This window comes from Mesoplodon mirus, assembly GCF_964341445.2.
Source record: "Mesoplodon mirus genome assembly, chromosome: 6".
NCBI classification, from domain to species: Eukaryota; Metazoa; Chordata; class Mammalia; order Artiodactyla; family Ziphiidae; genus Mesoplodon; species Mesoplodon mirus.
In genome coordinates, this window is record NC_138982.1 from 2,981,998 (window position 1) to 3,002,391 (window position 20,394).

The 20,394-nt window shown below is 37.4% G+C and overlaps 1 protein-coding gene across 5 annotated transcripts in view; it reads left to right on the plus strand.

Annotated features, from left to right (window-relative positions):
• Positions 1 to 20,394, plus strand: part of PPP2R3A (protein phosphatase 2 regulatory subunit B''alpha) — a 216,431-nt gene that overhangs the window by 128,230 nt on the left and 67,807 nt on the right. For 4 of the 5 annotated variants that reach the window (XM_082624699.1, XM_082624701.1, XM_082624698.1 and 1 more), the window contains 3 exons: positions 3,745 to 3,819; positions 11,847 to 11,933; positions 15,568 to 15,724. In XM_082624699.1, the coding sequence (XP_082480825.1) occupies positions 3,745 to 3,819; positions 11,847 to 11,933; positions 15,568 to 15,724 (319 nt within the window). Of the gene's footprint in view, positions 1 to 3,744; positions 3,820 to 11,846; positions 11,934 to 15,567; positions 15,725 to 18,844; positions 19,181 to 20,394 lie in introns of those variants that run through there. The other variant, XM_082624702.1, reaches the window with a different exon arrangement.

Here is a 20,394-nt window from a genome sequence, read left to right on the forward strand (position 1 = left end):
ATCTAAGATCAGGGACAAGACAAGGGTGCCCACTCTCACCACTCTTATTCAACATAGTTTTGGAAGTATTAGCCACAGCAATCAGAGAAGAAAAAGAAATAAAAGGAATCCAAATAGGAAAATAAGAAGTAAAGCTGTCCCTGTTTGCAGATGACATGATACTATACGTAGAGAATGCTACCAGAAAACTACTAGAGCTAATCAATGAATTTGGTAAAGTAGCAGGATACAAAATTAATGCACAGAAATCTCTTGCATTCCTATATACTAATGATGAAAAATTTGAAAGAGAAATTAAGGAAACACTCCCATTTACCATTGCAACAAAAAGAATAAAATACCCAGGAATAAACCTACCTAAGGAGACAAAAGACCTATATGTAGAAAACTATAAGACACTGATGAAAGAAATTAAAGATGATAGAAACAGATGGAGATGTATACCATGTTCTTAGATTGGAAGAATCAACATTGTGAAAATGACTGTACTACCCAAAGCAATCTACAGATTCAGTGCAATCCCTTTCAAATTACCAATGGCATTTTTCACAGAACTAAGACAAAAAAATTTACAATTTGTATGGAAACACAAAAGACCCCGAATAGCCAAAGCAATCCTTAGAAAGAAAAACGGAGCTGGAGGTATCAGGCTCCCTGACTTCAGACTATACTACAAAGCTAGAATAATCAAGACAGTATGATACTGGCACAAAAACAGAAATACAGGTCAATGGAACAGGATAGAAAACCCAGAGGCAAACCCACGCACGTATTGTCACCTTATTTTTGATAAAGGAGGCAAGAATATACAATGGAGAAAAGATAGCTTCTTCAGTAAGTGGTCCTGGGAAAACTGGACAGCTACATGTAAAAGAATGAAATTAGAACACTCCCTAACACCATACACAAAAATAAACTCAAAATGGATTAAAGACCTAAATGTAAGGCCAGACACTATAAAACTCTTAGGGGAAAACATAGGCAGAACACTATGACATAAATCACAGCAAGATCCTTTTTGACCCGCCTCCTAGAGAAATGGAAATAAAAACAAAAATAAACAAATGAGACCTAGTGAAACTTAAAAGGTTTTGCACAGCAAAGGATACCATAGACGAGACCAAAAGACAACCCTCAGAGTGGGAGAAAATATTTGCAAATGACAACTGACAAAGGATTAGTCTCCAAAATTTACAAGCAGCTCATGCATCTTAATATCAAAAAACAACCCAATCCAAAAATGGGCAGAAGACCTAAATAGACATTTCTCCAAAGAAGATATACAGCTTGCCAACAAACACATGAAAGAATGCTCAACATCACTAATCATTAGAGAAATGCAAATCAAAACTACACTGAGGTATCACCTCACACCAGTCAGAATGGCCATCATCAAAAAATCTACAAAGAATAAATGCTGGAGAGGGTGTGGAAAAAAGGGAACCCTCTTGCACTGTTGTTGGGAATGTAAATTGATACAGCCACTATGGAGAACAGTATGGAGGTTCCTTAAAAAGCTAAAAATAGAACTACCATACGACCCAGCAATCCCACTACTGGGCATATACCCTGAGAAAACCATAATTCAAAAAGAGTCATGTACCAAAATGTTCACTGCAGCACTATTTACAATATCCAGGACGTGGAAGCAACCATGTGTCCATCAACAGCTGAATGGATAAAGGTGATGTGGCACATATATACAATGGAATACTACTCAACTATAAAAAAAATGAAATTGAGTTATTTTTAGTGAGGTGGATGGACCTAGTGTCTGTCATACAGGCTGAAGTAAGTCAGAAAGAGAAAAACAAATACCGTATGCTAACACATATATATGGAATCTTTTTTTAAAAATGGTTATGAAGAACCTAGGGGCAGAACAGGAATAAAGATGCAGACGTAGACAATGGACTTGAGGACACGGGGAGGGGGAAGGGTAAGCTGGGACGAAGTGAGAGAGTGGCATGGACTTATATACACTACCAAATGTAAAGTAAATAGCTAGTGGGAAGCAGCCACATAGCACAGGGAGATCATCTCAGTGCTTGGTGACCACCTAGAGGGGTGGGATAGGGAGGGTGGAAGGAAGATGCAAGAGGGAAGTGGTATGGGGATATATGTTTATGTATAGCTGATTCACTTTGTTAGAGAGCAGAAACTAATACATCATTGTAAAGCAATTATACTCCAATAAAGATGTTTAATAAATAAATAAATAAGGTAAATACCACTATATAAATGCCACAGTCAGTTTCCATCAATGGCTGCTGAAATCTGTGGGCACAAGTTTTCAGAGAAACAGGATATTAGCAGTGTCTTAAAGTATCTCCCCCATGATATTTATCAGTTATTAAGGGGTAATAATAAATGTATGGTGGCAACCCAGATACCACTTTAACCAAGTGTGTTCAAAAAGTAACACAAGTTGTAAGACATATCAGCATCACATACTCCTTGTAAGACTGAAAAGGACACAACATCACTTCTGTGGTATACCCATTAAAAGTGTGTAACTTTAATGATGAGGAAATACCAGACAGTGCCACATTGAGAGACATTCTACAGAATAACTAACCAGAACTCATAAAGTGTCAGAATCATGAAATAAAAGGAAAGACTGAAGAACTGCCACAGGTTGGGAGAGAGCAATGAGACACAAGAACTAATGCAGTTAGGATCCTGGAACAGAAAAAACGTATTAGGGGAAAAGCTGGAAATTTTTGAATAAGGTCTGTAGTTTAGTATTACATCAATGTTCATTTCCTAGTTTTGATCATTGTACTATGGTTTGTAAGTCGTTACCATTATGGGAAGCTGGGAGAAAGACGTAGGAAATCTCTCTATAAAATTTTTGCAATTTTCTGTAAGTCTAAAATTATTTCCAAATAAAATTTAAAGAAATAGTAAGGTCCACTGGTTTTAGACTGTGTTCGTACGTATGAATAGCTGACTGCTCTGAAGAAACAAAGGAAAGAGATATAACTGATGTCTGTCCATCCATGACTAGCCAATTAATAGATTATCTCTATGTTAGCATTGCTGTTGCCTCTGGTTATTAAATTAACAGTAATTATCTCCATTAGGTTCTCTAGGCTCATTCAAAGTGCTTTTAAAACCTAATTAGAAAATAAAAACTATATTTCAAGGATTTAATATTCTAATAGCTTCCCTGAGAACAAAATATCAGATTTTAAAATAAATAAAATCCTAAATTGGAAAACAAATTTGTCAACACAGTTATTTTGATGAACATTAGCTGGTTCATACAACTTAACATAGATTTAAAGCTCTTTGGCTACAAGGCTATATTTTTTTCCCCAAAATTTCCCATGTCTGTAGTTTGAGAAAGAATCGTTGTAGTGGGCTTGTGTCTATCATCCTTTCTGTGTAAGTTTCACTTAGCAATCCCTACCAAGATCTGTGGGATGAATTTCCCGGACATGCATGTTAGAATTACAGTACATACCTGTAAGACATTTGATTCATAAATCTCCAAATATAGCTAAATTAAAATTTTAACTTTTTATTGACATATATTGTGCAAAAACACACGTAAGTATGCTTGTGAAATATTTGAATTTAATAAAGTACTAGTTAAATTTTAAGTACATTGTTCAATATTCTGAAACAGCGAGTTTGCTCAACTGGCAAGTATTCTACAAGAGGGAAAAAAATTCTGTAGGTGTCTTGGGGTTTTTTTTGGTATGTTTGTTAATTTAGTTTGGTTTTGTTCTTTTTCAGGATGTGGTAGATACACATCCTGGCCTCACGTTCCTGAAAGATGCTCCAGAATTCCACTCCCGCTACATCACCACGGTAGGCCGAGTCCCTTTTTGTCTTAATATAACTCTCTAAGTCTCATTTTTGTCATGATCTAGTATCCAGGCTTTCAGATCTGTATGCAAAATGGGCTATAATGATTATTTTAAGTGGAAGGAAGTAAAATTGAATTAATTATTTCTATCTATTTGCCTTCTTATATGTGTCCAGTGCTTAAGAGGTCTCTTGTATATAAAATTTAAGTGATATGCTCATTCTGTCTGGTATTATGAGGTATACCTTTTGCTGTATCATTAATATTGACGCCCAGTTGATCTTTAGCATTTGTAAATAATACTGAAAAGAATTTTCAACAGCCTTTTCCAAAAAAAGATGTATCTATAGTACCTCAAAGTTAGAACTGAAATTATAATGAAAAATAGATTGTGTGTAATCAGAAAACAAATCATGTAAGAATTTAAAATAACATGATCACAATCTCCTATTTTGTGGGGTGTTCTCATTCCATATTTCTCATGCACAGCCTCATTTGGTCAGTCACAGGCAGGGCATGCAGTATGAGTGAGAGCACACAGGCCTACAGCTCACACTGCAGCCACACCAGGCATTCTCTGCCCTAGCTTCCAGATTATCTTTGGAGGAACTCCACAGCTGAACCAACCTCAGGGCACACCTCACATTCACAGCCATACCCGGGGGAGACGATCCCTGCCTCTGGTAAATAGGACAGTCTCCTCTGAGGAAGGCCCTCTCATTCTTAGGGCACTTTTTGTTGGCTTCTGTTGAGTTACAGATTGCTACCATTCTTTTTCTACTGTAGGAACTTCATTATTTGCTTTTACATTGATTCTCTTCCGTCATAAAACTTTATAAGACTTTATTTGAACCATAAGGTATCACTGTCATCCAAGACTATCTCAGAAGTTATTTTTGCCTGTTAACCACAACACTCTACTAAACTACCTCCACGACAATCACCCTGGCCCAGCCACTCATCCTTGTGTTTCACATGGATTCCTTCTAATTGGTCTCCCTACTTACACCCTCATTGCCCTACGGTCTAGTCTCCACAAAGCAGAGTTATCCTTTGAAAATATGTCAGACCATGTCACTCCTCTGCTCAGACCCTCCAGTGTTTCCCCATCTCATCACTCTGCTTCAGCAACAACGGCCTGCCTCCTCTCTGCTCCTGGAACAGACCAATCCTGGTTCTGCCTCAGGTGCTTTGTTCTTACTCTTTCCTCTGCCTGGAATGCTCTTCCTATAGATTTCCACATGACTCCCTCCCTCACTTCATCCAGATGTGTGCTCAGATATTCCCTTCTTAGTGAGACCTTCCCTGATCACCCTCTGCCTTCTTCACCCTTCTTCTCCCTGTCCCCTCCCTCTACACTTCTATTCCTTGTTCTGCTTTATTTTCCTTCTTAGCGCCTATATCACTGATATGTAAATTTTTTGTTTATTGTCCATCTCCTTCTCTATAACATAAACTCCATGAGAGGAGGGACTTTGTCTATATTTAGATGTTGCTGTATCTCCAATACCTAGAATAGTGCCTGGCACATAATAGATACACAGTAAGTATTTATTGAGTGAATAAGTGAAGTTATTCATGCTTAAGAATTCTATACATAACCCTGGTTTCAATTCCAATAGGAATTATTGGGTTCTGATTGCTGACTGTTCTATAAACTCAGGACGTATTAATAGTATATTATAATCTCAAGAATTAGAAAAGATCTTAAAGATAATCTAGTCCAACCTTCTACCAATTCAGAAAATGCTGTCTACAGAGGAACCTTTTATTGGAATTTGTTCTTAGAAAAGATATTGAAGAACAGAATTATAAAAGAGATAAATTTTCCTTCTATACACTTTCTAGTTTGGTATTTATTGAAGTATGATCGCTGGACCTATGATGGTCTGTAGTCATCTAGCAAGTGACCCCCAGGAAGTTTTAGGAAGAATGAAAAGCCATGAAACCATTTTGTTCGCATATAATTCACATTTTCTGAGAAATGCTAGTATGTTAATCGTTGAACAAAAAGAACTACATAGGTCAGTTAACAGGATCCAGTTAATTATTGCTGCGGAGATATTTGCGTGGCATTTGCATATTATTGTTTACATTTCTTAAATTTATGCTTTATTGTTAGTATTATGCTGCTTTATCCCCACTTCACAAAAATGAATCCAGTATAACTGATTCACTTTGTTGTACAGCAGAAACTAATACAACTTTGTAAATCAACTAGACTCCAATAAGAATTTTTTAAAAAATGAATCCATTACTCAGTAGTAGTCATTAAAGTGTAAAATACTTGTGAAATATTGATAATGGGGCAACTCAAAACATCATGACGTAAGCAGTAAATAAGATCTAATTGAGAATACAGAATGTGAATCTGTATGTACTGAGATAAGCGTACCTTCTGTTGCGATAATCTCATACTACCCTCCAAAACAGAAAGATGCAAATAAAAAGCATCACACTGAATACCTAGAAACAATTTTATTTTACTGGTTATCTGTTCTACCCAGTGCCTTTTCTATTATGAAATGTGGTCAGATAATGACATGAAGTCATTGAAAGTTTTAGGTTATTTCAGAGTACAGTGAATTTTTCTATAAAAATTACAAAATAAGCTTTCTAGTATGAAATTAATTAATTTTGTTGCTAATGGCATAGAAGTAACCAAATTAGCGAAGTGTCATTCTCTACCCTGCTCATGGCAAAGATAACAGTATTTCCAAGAAACTTACAAAGATCAGCCTCAGAATTAATGACAGATATCTCAAAAACAAAATTAATTTATCATATGACCCTATTGAATATATAATCTCAGTGGCATACAGTATAGGACAATTAACATATTTTGTTTGCATGGTAGAGTTATTCAGTTATTTCACTTTACAGTTGGAAGAAACTGCTCACACAGTGTATGACTCAAGTATTAGCTTATGTGTGGCACATATACAATGAAGAAAAGTTGGGCAACTTTTATTTTCCATTTATCACTGAAAACCTATGCTACAGGAAAAGACTTTTTATTTGTTTGTTTAGTTAATTATTTTGTCAGCTGTTTTAGAATGGAAAGGCAGAACACCAAATTTACATATAGCAAAAAAGGACATCACTACCTAAATAAGAGATTATACCCAGAGTCACTCCACATTCTCCTTTATTTCCAGAGAAGAGTTGGCAAGTGAGAAATAAGCTTCTTGCTATCGAATGAAAATGAGAATTGGAAATACCAGCAAATTGTAGCCCTTGAGTTTGCAGGTTTGCATACCATGCAAAGAAATTGCCAGTGAATAAGGCTCTGCTTATCCTTACTGGCATATGCTGACTTTTGAGGAAAGAGGTACTCATGTGAGGTTTTAAAATAAGTGATAATATTCAAAATACTTTTTTGTGATATTGGTGCTGGCAGTAAAGATATTTCTGTGGCTTGCTTAGATGGTGTCTTAGTGGTGTATTCAGTGTCTTGATTGTCCTGAATCTATCACTCCAGGCTGAAATGTCAGGATTTTCACTGTTGAGGACAAGGTAGTGATATTTCCTAAAATGGCTAAACTGGTGGAAACTGCTCATCACTAATAGCTTAACTCTTTCCCCTTGAGAACGTTTCCTCTTGACAGAGAAAGAAATCATTTTTATTAGATAGTTTTAAGTCCAAGTTCTGCAGGAGACCATGAAGAAATACTTTTCAGAGCCATAGTAACTAGAGTGGATCAGGAACCCATTCACACACACACACACACACACACACACACACACCGCCTAATAGAAGAGCCAGGCTTCCAGCATTGAGTTGTTCATCTGCATTAAAGTCATCTACAAAGAGCAATCTCTCTGTAATTTCTGTGTCTGCATTTGATCTGCTTATCAAAAACTCTGACAGAACCACCAAACACATACTTCTATTCCTGGTGACCTCTAATTGTGAATTAGAGGTTTCCACTTCAATAGATATAAAGAAAAAGAAAGGAAACTGACTTAACGATTCAAATTGTCAAGTTGACTAGAGATCCCTTGGTGAAAAATTATCAAATTTCATTTCTCTCACTGATAGTAAACAGTTATTCTTACTATTATTAATTTTTACATTTTGTTTGATATTTTTAATTTTTTGATTAATTTCTTTTTAAAAACCTAAAACTGGTAGACCAAAAAAGTTAGGGGAAAAAAAACAACTGTAATTAATGTAGAACCAGCAGTTACATGCTCTCACCACTAGATGGTGGCCCTACCTCGTTAAGCTAAAATGCTGAATCAGTTGCGTGGAAACCAATAAATGTGCTGATGTAAGGGGCCACTAAATAAGGAGATTTAGGCTATGGAAAAATGGAATACAGGTACATTTTATTACAGTATGAGACAAGTAGGTTAGCAGAGGCTAAAAATAGGAAATTACTTAACATTCAAAATGCTTATGAATTTTAAAAATTCTTTCAAAAGAACAAAAGATGAAGAATAAAAAAACAAATACAGATTAAAGTTTTATAATTTTAAGTGTTATATAGTACCTCCATAAGTAATATAAAATATTTGAGGGGTATATAAATACAAAATTTAGATAGACAGGAAACTTAGACTTTAAGATAAATTTACATTCAAAATCAAGAAATAAGGACAAAAATCTAATAATGTGCAACAAACAAAAGTTTGGTGTAATAAAATATATATTGAAATTGACTTTAACTTGAGAGAGAAGACATGGAACTATGATAAAAGATATTCTTAATTTTTATTTTCATATATATAATTTCTGGCCTAAAATCCTCCATCTTTTTATAGGAACTTTTGTGAAGCTAGTGCTAAAAACACAGTGTTGAGTAAAACACATTCTCTGCCCTGAAGCACCTCACTCAGAGTCTGAGTGACTGGGGCCAGTAGAGAAGTTGTAGACACCAGGTAGTCCCAGCTCCCACCTAACACGGGAATCCTGTGAGCTTCTGCCTAAATAACTGTGGTGAGAAGAAACCTCACTACTTCATACAACCCATTGCTTCATAAGGCTAATGTTAGGAAACTCTTGTTTACACTGAAGCATTTCTAACCAGTAAGGGCATTTCTATCCAGTAATTCTAGTAGTTCCAGTTCTATTTCTACCATCTGATGCAGTACAAAACAAATCAACTTCTTCTTCCACCTGATAACCATTCAGATCATGGTCACATCTATACTGTAGTCTTATTTTTTCCTCAAGAGTAAACACAACTACATTAGTAGTATCTTTCACAATAATTTTGTATACAGTTCCCTGTTTTATATTTTCTGTACATCGTCTATGCCATCTATCTATAAATCATAGACAACAGTACTGATTTTATGTAAAATATTTATTAGAGAACTTTCCTAGGTTAGTATCCATCTGCTGTTCAAAACTCTGGATAGAGTTATTCAATTAGCTATGAATCCAACCCATGTGTCTCTATCACAAATATAACATGAAAGTCTTTGTTACACAGCTTTCCAATCTCATTAATTTATCAAGCAGTTTTCCAAAGAAGATATACAGATGGCCAACAGGTACATGAAAAGATGTTCAACATTACTAATCAGGGAAATTCAAATCAAAACTAAAGTGAGATATCACCTCACACTTGTTAGAATGGCTATCATCAAAAAGACAAGAAATAACAAGGATGTGGAAAAAAGGGAACTCATGTGCATTCTTGGTGGGAATGTAAATTGGTGCAGCCAATGGAGGTTCCTCAAAAAAATTAAAATAGAATTACTGTATGATCCAGCTATTCCGCTTCTGAGTATTTATCCAAAGGAAATGGAAACAGTAACTTGAAAAGATACATGCACCCCTGTGTTACTGTGTCATTATTTACAATAGCCAATAAATGGAAACAACCTAAGTGTTCATCCACAGATGAATAGATAAAGAAGATGTGGAATACAATGGAATATTGCTCAGCCATAAAAAAAGAGTGAAATCCTGCCACTTGCAACACCATGGATGGACCTTGAGGGCATTATGCTAAGTGAAATAAATCAGAGAAAGACAAATACTGTATGATATAAATCTTAAAAAAAAAAAAAGAACGCTCACAAACACAGAGAACAGATTGGGAGCTGCCAGAGGCAGGGGGTGGGGAGAAGGCAAAATGGGTGACGGGAATCAAAAGGTATAAACTTCCAGTTGTAAAATAAATTAGTCGGGCTTCCCTGGTGGCGCAGTGGTTGAGAGTCTGCCTGCCGATGCAGGGGACACGGGTTCCTGCCCCGGTCTGGGAGGATCCCACATGCCGCGGAGCGGCTGGGCCCGTGAGCCATGGCCGCTCAGCCTGCGCGTCCGGAGCCTGTGCTCCGCAACGGGAGAGGCCACAGCGGTGAGAGGCCTGCATACCACAAAAAAAAAAAAAAAAAAAGAAAGAAACAATAAATAAATAAATTAGTCACGGGGATGTAATTCACAGCATGGTGACTGTAGTTCATAAAACTCTACTGAATATTTGAAAGTTACTAATAAAGTAAATCTTAAAAGTTCTCATCACAAGAAGGAAAAATTCTGTAACTATGGAAGTGGATGTTCACTAGATTTTTTGTGGCGATTATTTCACAATATATACAAATATCAAATTATTATGTTGTACACCTGAAACTAATATAATGTATGTTAATTATATCTCAGTTTTTTAAATTATCATGCAGTTATTGACCACCTGATGATATAGGCAGAGCAACATATCAGGCACTGGGATGCAAGTGAAAAGAGATCAGGTTCCTTAGAATTTGGAGGTGATGACAATCAGGTGTACCTGTGTTTAGAATATAACCACAGGATGACCGAAGGAGACTCAGGTGACATCAGGAGCACAGAAGACAGCTCGACGCAAGTGCCTGTGCTGGGGCTTCCTATGGAGTTGGTAACTGAGCTAGATGCTGAAGGGTCAGGATGAGTTTAGCACTGGTAGCAAGATGGGGTGAGGCGTGCCGGGCAGCACAAGTCTGGACCTTCATCCTGAGGCTACTTTTTCCTGTTATTTTTGGGAATCACTCTCTTTGATAAGGAATCCAGAAACAGAAGAGTGGTTTGGTTCCTCATTAGGCCTACTCTTAGGATAGACGTCCAAATGTCTTCTCTTTTTTGTTCTTCTTGCACTAAAATAGCCTAAAAAGGGATCTAACCTCTTCTATGATAAAAACCACCAAGGATACAGGATTTCCATATCATTAGATAATCAAAACTAAAGCCAAAGTACCAAAAAAGCTGCTTAATTGCTCTTCTCACCCTTGCTTCCTTTCGAAGAAGAAAAGAAAAAAAGAATAAAACTCTAATAGGTCAAGTGCAAATTAAATGGGTGGGAATAACCCAAGGTAAAATTGTTAAGAATGCACTGTGGCCTCCTACCTCCAGGCTTGCAGCCTGTCTTCCTTCTCCAGTCCTCCCCTACACAACAGCGCATACATCCTCAATTTCAGACACCTTTGCTACCCGTCCTCCTTCTCTCCCATCTTGTCCAGGGTCTTCTCCAGAGTTTCACCTTTGTTAAACATATTAAAACACTAGTTAGTAACAAAACTGTTCATGCCTAAATAAGGACTCGGGATATAGACTATCCCAGATGTATCTGAGTTTCCAGAGAGAGTTCAGAAGTCTTCAAAACTCCAATGGATAAGGCTATAATAACCAGAATATGCCCTCTTGAATCATACCATGTTAGCAGCCATTCTTCTGACCCAGTAATTGTTAAGCCACCCCAGTGCAGATTTCCCACCTCATAAGCCTTCCAGAAACATCTAGCCTAATAAGCACTACTTGAATCCCTATATGAGAGGTAAAAATGAAAGTGACATGTAGGCACCTGGGAAATGCAGACTTGTGAGCAAAGAATTTTTTTATTCTTAGAATTATAAGGGCAGATGCAAACTATATAGATGTAGACTTTTTTAATATAGTATTAATTTTTACTAGAAATTACACTTGATATGATCAAAAGGCCAAAACTTAGCTTGGTTCAAAGAATGTTCATAAGATGGCCTTTGATAAAGTAATAGATATCTTTAATGTTTTTATTTGGTTTTGTTTTCCTTTTGGAACCAGGTTATTCAGAGAATATTCTACACAGTCAACAGATCTTGGAGTGGAAAAATTACTGCAACAGAGATAAGAAAAAGCAACTTTTTGCAAGTATGCCTCTCATTGAAATTCATATATAAGGAGCAATTTAAATAATAATCTTACTTCATTTAACAAATATTTGAGTGCTTATTATGTGTAAAGCCCTGTCACTACTTTCAGTCATTAAGCAGTTATCAGATACCTGGAATGTGTTGGGGGAACAAAGATGAATAACAAGAAATTTTCACATCAGGGCATGCACTGTGGAGCAAAAGAGAAAAGGGCACAGAGAGCCACACCTGACTTGAAAAATTCCACAGAAATGTATCATAAACATGCAGTGAAGGCTTCACAGTAGGACTGGCATGTGATCTTGACCTTAGAGATATCAGGAGTTTACCAAGATAAAGAAATCAAAAGAAAAGGGGATTCCTGATAGAGGAAGCAGCATAAACAAAGGCCCAGAAGCATGCAAGTGTTCCGTTCAGGAACTGCAGAACAGTCTTAAGTGGCCACAGGCTCCAAGGAGAGTGACCAGTGATGAGGCCTGCGGGATGAGACAGGGCCTTGCAAAAGAAATGGAGGAATTTCAACTTGTTCCTTTTAGCAGTGACTCTTTATCCATCTCCTGCTAGAGAAAAATACTAAAAATTCCTTTTAAGAAAGAATGCATTTCATTCAATTATTTTATTTATTTTACCAAATGAGAAAGTACTGACCACTAGTGGGAGCCTTTAACCGAGGCAATCTTCATGCCTGATTGTTCAAGCTCTTCTGTTAACCTAAAGAAAGTACAATTGGTCACACTTGAAAGGAAATGAAATATTTTAAGTAAATCATACTAAATGAAGCTTAAGCAAATAATACAACCTTATTTACACTCTGTTTTTCCCATCTTCATCTGGGACAGACAAAGTAATGAAGACTTGGCAAAATTAGCAATCCATAATAAATATGCAAACACTTTTTATTCTAATAAATGAAAAGTCATCATCACGGTCATTATTAATATTTACTGAACACCTGGTGTCTGCCTGGGCTCTCAAGAGGTAATGTGGTATGGGTTGAGATGGCAAGAATTCCATTAAAAAGGCCTTACACCGTAAGAATGATAGGGGCTTCCCTGGTGGTGCAGTGGTTAAGAATCTGCCTGCCACTGCAGGGGACACGGGTTCGAGCCCTGGTCTGGGAGAATCCCACATGCCGCAGAGCAACTAAGCACGTGCACCACAACTACTGAGCCTGCTCTCTAGAGCCCCGTGAGCCACAACTACTGAAGCCCGCACGCCTAGAGCCTGTGCTCCGCAGCAAGAGAAGCCCACACACTGCAACAAAGAGTAGCCCCCACTACCCACAACTAGAGAAAGCCCACGTGCAGCAACAAAGACCCAATGCAGCCAAAAATAAATTAATTTTTTAAAAATGATAATAATCCTTCACATTCCTGAAGCACATTAGAGTTTGTATTTCTAGATCATTATTATAATCCATATTTTTTTTTACTGATGATAAAATTCATATGGTTGAATGACTTGGATAAGATCACACAGCAAAATAAGTGGCTGTCCTGGAAATAGAACTCAAGTGTTCTGCTTCCCTCTATTTTCTTCTCTACCCCTCTCCTTAGTCTTCCTCTTAGTACATGAAGGTATGCTCATAAAATATTCAAATAACATAAACATATATAGAATAATAAGCAGAAGTCACTATCTCTTCACCCTGCCATTTCACTCCCTTTACCGGAGGGAACCCATAGTATCTGTGGTTTTATTCCTCTGTGTGTGTGTGTGTGTGCGCGTGTGTGTGTGTGTGTGGTGTGTGTGTGGAGTATATATTGTATGTGTGGAGTATATAGTTTTGTTCTGTGTGGCTGCTTTTTTGAATTATTTTTAATATGTGAGACCATACTTATTATTCTGTTAACTTTTTTTAACAGTATGTCTTGATGTTTTTTCATTTCCATTCATATAAATCTATCTCATTCTTTTAATGCATAATCTGTGGCATGGCTGTACTGTAATTACATACTTCTCTACTGAAGATGTTCAAGTCGCTTTCATTATCTCCCTATTACAGTAATGCAGTGAACATCCTTATACTTTCCTCTTGTGTGTATATGAGTAAGAATTTCTCTAAAATAGAGTACTGGAGGGAAAATCCTGGATCAGATGGCATGTGCATTTTTAATTTGATAGATCCTGCCAAGTTACCCTACTAAACGCCTGCACTAGTTCATACTTAAATTTACATACTCACCAACAGCAGAAGTTATTCATTTTTTTCATTTTATGACAGTCCAGTAGATGGAAATGAGAGCTCCCTGCTTCTCAAGATATTTGTTTTATTGTACATGTTCTGCTTTATACACATTAAAGAGCATTTTATAAAAAAAAACATTACAAGCAAGTTTGGAAAACAGAAGAAAAAGCATATTTTACCACCCTAATAAAACTAATATTCTTGTATGTGTTCGTCTAGTCTCATTCATATGCATATTTGGATTTTAGAATTTAATATAGTTCTTAATGTGTACAGTCTTATATCCTGTATTTTGCACTTACCATGTCATGATTTTCCTTTGTTTCTATATAGACTTTATAATTTTTACTGGCTGCAAAATCTTTCATTGAGTGGCTTTTACCATAATTTGGAATTCAAGGTGAAAAACATTATAAGAAAGATGACTATTTCATAATACAAGTGTATTACTTTGATAAAAATTATTTTCTAAAATGTAAATACTGGAAATCCAAAATTCCATTTTATTTTCTTTTTAAGATTTAGCTAGTACATGTTTTAACCTTCCTTTTAAATTTTACTTCAGACTTCTCTCTTATGGACAGCATATACCTAGATCTGCTTTTTGGGTTTGGGTTTTATTCTCAATCTGAAAATCTTTTAATAGGGAGATTTAACTCATTTACCTTTGTTGTGACTGTTGATATATCTGGTCTTATTTCTGTTGTCTCAATTTGTTTTTTCTATTTCCTAAGTTTCCTTATGGTTTATCTTTTTTCTGACTCTAAAAACATCTTCATTTATCTGCCTACTTATATGATAATTTGGCTTATTACAAGAATTCTGGGCTCAAAAATCAGTTTCTGGTGTTTTCCCTAGGGGCACACAGTGATTCAGGGGAGACCCAGGCTTATTTCCAGCTCAGGGCCCTGCAGCTCTACCCTCCATGCCTTGTCTGCCAGGCTACCCCACACTATCACAATGGTATAAGTAAGTCACCTTTATGGTAAACTTGATGCCATTACAAAACCAAACCCTGCATGTGGATGCCCACTCTTCATAATAGAAGAGATAGAAGATCAGTCCTCATAACTTGGAAAAGTTAAAAGCAGTGTGAGTTTATGGCCATGTAAATAAAAGTCTGTTGTCTGATCGTTCTGTGCTTGCTAGTCTGGGGACCTCTGATAGGCTGCAGTCCCCTTGGTGATAGCTCTTCCCTTTCCCTGCTTTTAAATCCTCCGTAGCATCTAAGTCTTTGCTAAGATTACAGAGCACGTAAATGCTTATAGGTTGATGAGTTGATTAAAAGGTAGGATGAGGTTGCCTACTAAATTTCCTGGTTTGGTACCAAAACCAAAATTTTTAATTCAGTTTAGAGTAAAAATTAACTAGAATCTGTATAATGGCCAAAGCTGGGTCTTCATATTTTTAAAATAAATTAATCCTTCTATTGATACCATTTCAGACTCTAGCGCTTTTGGAAGAAGAAGAAGATATAAACCAAATCACAGATTATTTCTCCTATGAACACTTCTATGTTATTTATTGTAAATTCTGGGAACTAGATAGTGATCATGACCTCTACGTCAGCCAGGCCGATCTGTCTCGATACAATGACCAGGGTGAGTGTTTCTATGGATGTTGACTTTACTGTTTTGAAGAAGGCAAGAGTTAAATTGTGCTCACTCATTATGGGGAATTCCCATTTCTTAAATTCTGTATCTAATCAAGTCCTCTTGAAAGGGCCAAGAACTTTTAAGTAGAAATGAGTGAAGGTACTAATTTTTTATTTAGAAACCAGGTTTAGGAGAAGGGGTTTGGAGGTAAGTAAGAAATTAGAATCTTAGTTTTGATGAATGGGTGCGTCTTTATAGTGATGCTTATCTTCTGATGATGAACTGAATAAGAACCACATCTATGTAAAGTTTATTTGAAAGAGAATGTATATACACCCTTATAAATTCTCATTTTACAGTATTTATAAACAACCAAGGATGAAAATGATGTTTCTAACTTGCCAGTGTTTTCAAGGATTCATAAAACCTTTTCTGGAATTTAGTTCTAGAAAGGTATTTTCTCTGCAGGTGAATTTTGTGTGCTTTCTTTTGTCAGAAAACAAAAAATTACATATTACATGATATTACCCTTCTTACTTCATTTTGATCAGTAATAAACTTAGAACCTGTTTCCTGCTGATTTCATATTCTTAACCAAGCACCAAGATACATTGATTCATTCTTCTCTCATAAGATTGTCCCTGTTCTGTTCTTAAATGTCTTCTCAGATGCTGTGGATTTTTTTAATAAGCCCTTAACCTTTTAGATGTAGCAAAGTACAAATCTTAAATAAATACTTTGAATTTTGCCTCTGATATTTGGTATATCTGTGACTAGTAGTATACATCTTAAGAAAAGTTTCATTCTATATGTCAGTTTTCATAGAACTTTCCATTTTAAGAAACAGAGTTCTAGCTCACAAAACTCAGGTGCCAGCCAGGCATCAAGAGGAAATACTAAATTGTACTTATTTGATAAACAAGCATTTTAGTATTGTATCCTTCCTTCTTCAAGTACAGATGTACCTCGTTTTATTACACTTTGCTTTATTGCACTTTGCAGATAGAGCATTTTTTACAAATTGAATGTTTGGGGCAGCCTTGCATTGAGCAAGTCTATCGGTGCCATTTTTCCAGCAGTATTTGTTCACTTCATGTCTCTGTGTCACATTTTGGTAATTCTCACAACATTTCAAAACGTTTTCATTATTGTTATATTTTTTATGGTGATCTGTGGTCAGTGATCTTTGATGTTACTATTGTAATAGTTTTGGGGGGACCATGAACCACACCTGTATGACAGCAAGCTTAATTGATAACTGTTGTTTGTGTTCTAAGTACTCTACCGACCAAGTGTTTCCCCATCTCCCTCCCTCTCCTCGGGCCTCCATATTCCTTGAGACACAACAATATTGAAATTAGGCAAATTAATAGCCCTACAATGGCCTCTAAGTGTCCAAGTGAAAGGGAGAGTGGCACATCTCTCACTTTAAATCAAAAGCTAGAAAGCTTAGAGGGGAAGGCATGTTGAAAGCCAGGACAGGCTGAAAGCTAGGCCTCTTGTGCCAACAGTTAGCCAAGTAGTGAATCAATGTGAAGGAAAAGTTCTCAAAGGAAAAGTGCTATTCCAGTGAACACATGAATAAGAAAGTGAAACTGGGAATTCCCTGGCTGTCTAGTGGTTAGGACTTGGTGCTTTCACTGTCCAGGTTCAATCCCTGGTTGGGGAACTAAGATCCCACAAGCTGCATGATGTGGTTAAGAAAGAAAAAAAAAAAGTGAAACAGCCTTGTTTGCTGATATGTAGAAAGTTTTAGTAGTCTGGATAGAAGACCACACCAGCTACAACATTCCCTTAAGCCAGAGCCTAATCCAGAGCAAGGCCCTAACTCTCTTCAATTCTGTGAAGGCTGAGAGAGATAAGGGAGCTTCAGGAGAAAAGTTTGAAACTAGCAAAGGTTGGTCATGAGGTTTAAGGAAAGAAGCCGTCTCTATAATATGAAAGTACAAAGTGAAGCAGCAAGTTATCCAGAAGATCTAGCTAAGATAATGAAGGTGGCTACACTAAACATCAGATTTTCAATGTAGATGAAACAGCCTTCTATTGGAAGAAAAAGCCATCTAGGCCTTTCATAGCTAGAGAGGAGAAGTCAGTGCCTGGCTTCAAAGCATCAAAGGACAGGCTGACTCTCTTGTTAGGGGCTAATGCAGTGCAGATGGTGACTTTAAGTTGAAGCCAGCGCTCATTTACCATTCCAAAAATCCTAGAGCCCTTAAGAATGATGCTAAATCTCTTCTGCCTGCGCTTTACAAATGGAACAACAAACCCTGGATGACAGCACATCTGATTACAACATTGTTTTCTAAATATTTTAAGCCCACTGTTGAGACCTACTGCTCAGGAAAAAAAGATTCCTTTCAAAATATGACCCTGATTGACAATGCATCTGGTCACCCAAGAGCTCTGATGGAGATGTACAATGAGATTAATGTTGTTTACATGCCTGCTGACACAACATCCATTCTGCAGCCCATGGATCAAAGAGGTAGTTTCAACTTTCAAGTCTTACTCAAGAAATACGTTTCATAAGACTATAGCTACCATAGGTAATGATTCCTTTGATGGATCTGGGCAAAGTCCATTGAAAACCTACTGTAAAGGATCACCATTCTAGATGCCTTTAAGAACATTCATGATTCATGGGAAGAGGTCAAAATATCAACATGAACAGGAGTTTGGAAGAAGCTGATTCCAATCCTCATGGATGTCTTTGAGGGGTTCAAGACTTCAGTGGAGGAAGTAACTGCAGATGTGGTGGAAATAGCAAGAGACCTAGAATTAGAAGAGGAGCCTGAAGATGTGACTGACTTGCTGCAGTCTCATGATAAAACTTTAATGAATAAGGAGTTGCTTCTCATAGATGAGCAAAGAGAGTGGTTTCTTGGGATGAAATCTACTCCTGGTAAAGATGCTGTGAAGGTTGTTGAAATGACAACAAAGGATTTAGAATATTATATAAACTTAGTTGATAAAGCAGCAGCAAGGTTTGAGAGGATTGTCTCCAATTTTGAAAGAACTTCTGCTGTGGGTAAAATGCTATCAAACAGCACTGCATGTAACAGAGAAATCATTTGCGAAAAGAAGAGTCGATCTGTGTGACAGATTTCACTGTCGTCTTATTTTAAGAAATTGCAGGGCTTCCCTGGTGGCGCAGTGGTTGAGAGTCCGCCTGCCGTTGCAGGGGACACGGGTTCGTGCCCCGGTCCGGGAAGATCCCACATGCCGCGGAGCGGCTGGGTCCGTGAGCCATGGCCGCTGAGCCTGCGCGTCCGGAGCCTGTGCTCCACAATGGGAGAGGCCACAACAGTGAGAGGCCCACGTACCAAAAAAAAAGAAATTGCCACAGTCACCCCAGCCTTCGGCAGCCAGCACCCTGATCAGTCAGCAGCCATCGACATTGAGGCAAGACCGTCCGCCAGCAAAGAGATTGCAGTTTGCTGAAGGCTCAGATGATGGTTAGCATTTTTTAACAATAAAGTATTTTTAATTAAGTTATATGTATTGATCTTTTAAAACATAATGCCGTTGCACACTTAATAGACTATAGTATAGAATAAACATAACTCATATGCAGTGGGAAACCAAAAAATTCATGTGACTCACTTTATTGTGATATTCACTTTATTGAGGTGGCCTGGAACTGAACCCACAATATCTCTGAGGTATGCCTATAGTCACACTTTCCTGTTACAAGAATAGCATAAAGATGGAGATATTTATAGGGGTATCAGGCCAACCTTGTTAGCTATGCACCTTCTAATTACCAGTGGCAAGATCGTCTGTATAACGTGAGCTAGTCTCCAGAGGTCATACAAAACCGTGTGGGCTCTAAAGCGCCTTCTCTGGCTGGCATAACCATAGTTCTCATTAAGCCCTAAAATATTGTATGTACATATAGAGTAACTCATTAGAGGCATGTTAAAGGAATGAAGTCCAGAAAAGCAGGCATCTAGGCCTGCATAATGCAGGGGCCACTGAAACTCTGTGTAATTGCCCACCCGCTAATCTGTCCTTAATGGGACAACATGATCTTAAGTTTTAGGAGCTTAAACCTTCTAACTCTAAAGAAAGACTTTCAAAAACACTTTAGCTTCAGAGTTCAATACCATTGCCTTTCCTATAAGCCCTCTTCTGTTGTATTTCCTCTTACTTTCAAATTATTAACCGCATAATACTTTGTGCTCAGCAACCTCTAGGGGCCCTTATTCACCATTCGGCGTGTGGCCAGCGATGGCAGTGCTGACACTCTTACTCTCAACACTCTGCAGCCAAATTCAGTAACTTGATGTTGGCTGTACCGAACGCTGTGCAGAAGAGTTAGAGCTGGTAGCTGCCAATTCTAATGGTAGCATCACTGGTTCTGAGGCTTCAGTGTGCGTGCCGTTGCCTGGGGCACTTGTGAAGAGAACAGGTTCCTATCCTCACTGCATCCCGAGGTCTGAGACCACTGTTACCCCTTTAGTTTAACTAATGCTTTTGGTTACTTTGAACTCGCAATGAGGTACACTGAGATAGATGACCTAGGATCTATCATCAAAAGCAACATACTATCTCAAGATATTAATCGTCCTTCTGAATAAAACTTACTGATGGAATTTATTTAAAAATTGTATGTTTGGGGCTTCCCTGGTGGCGCAGTGGTTGAGGGTCCACCTGACGATGCAGGGGACATGCGT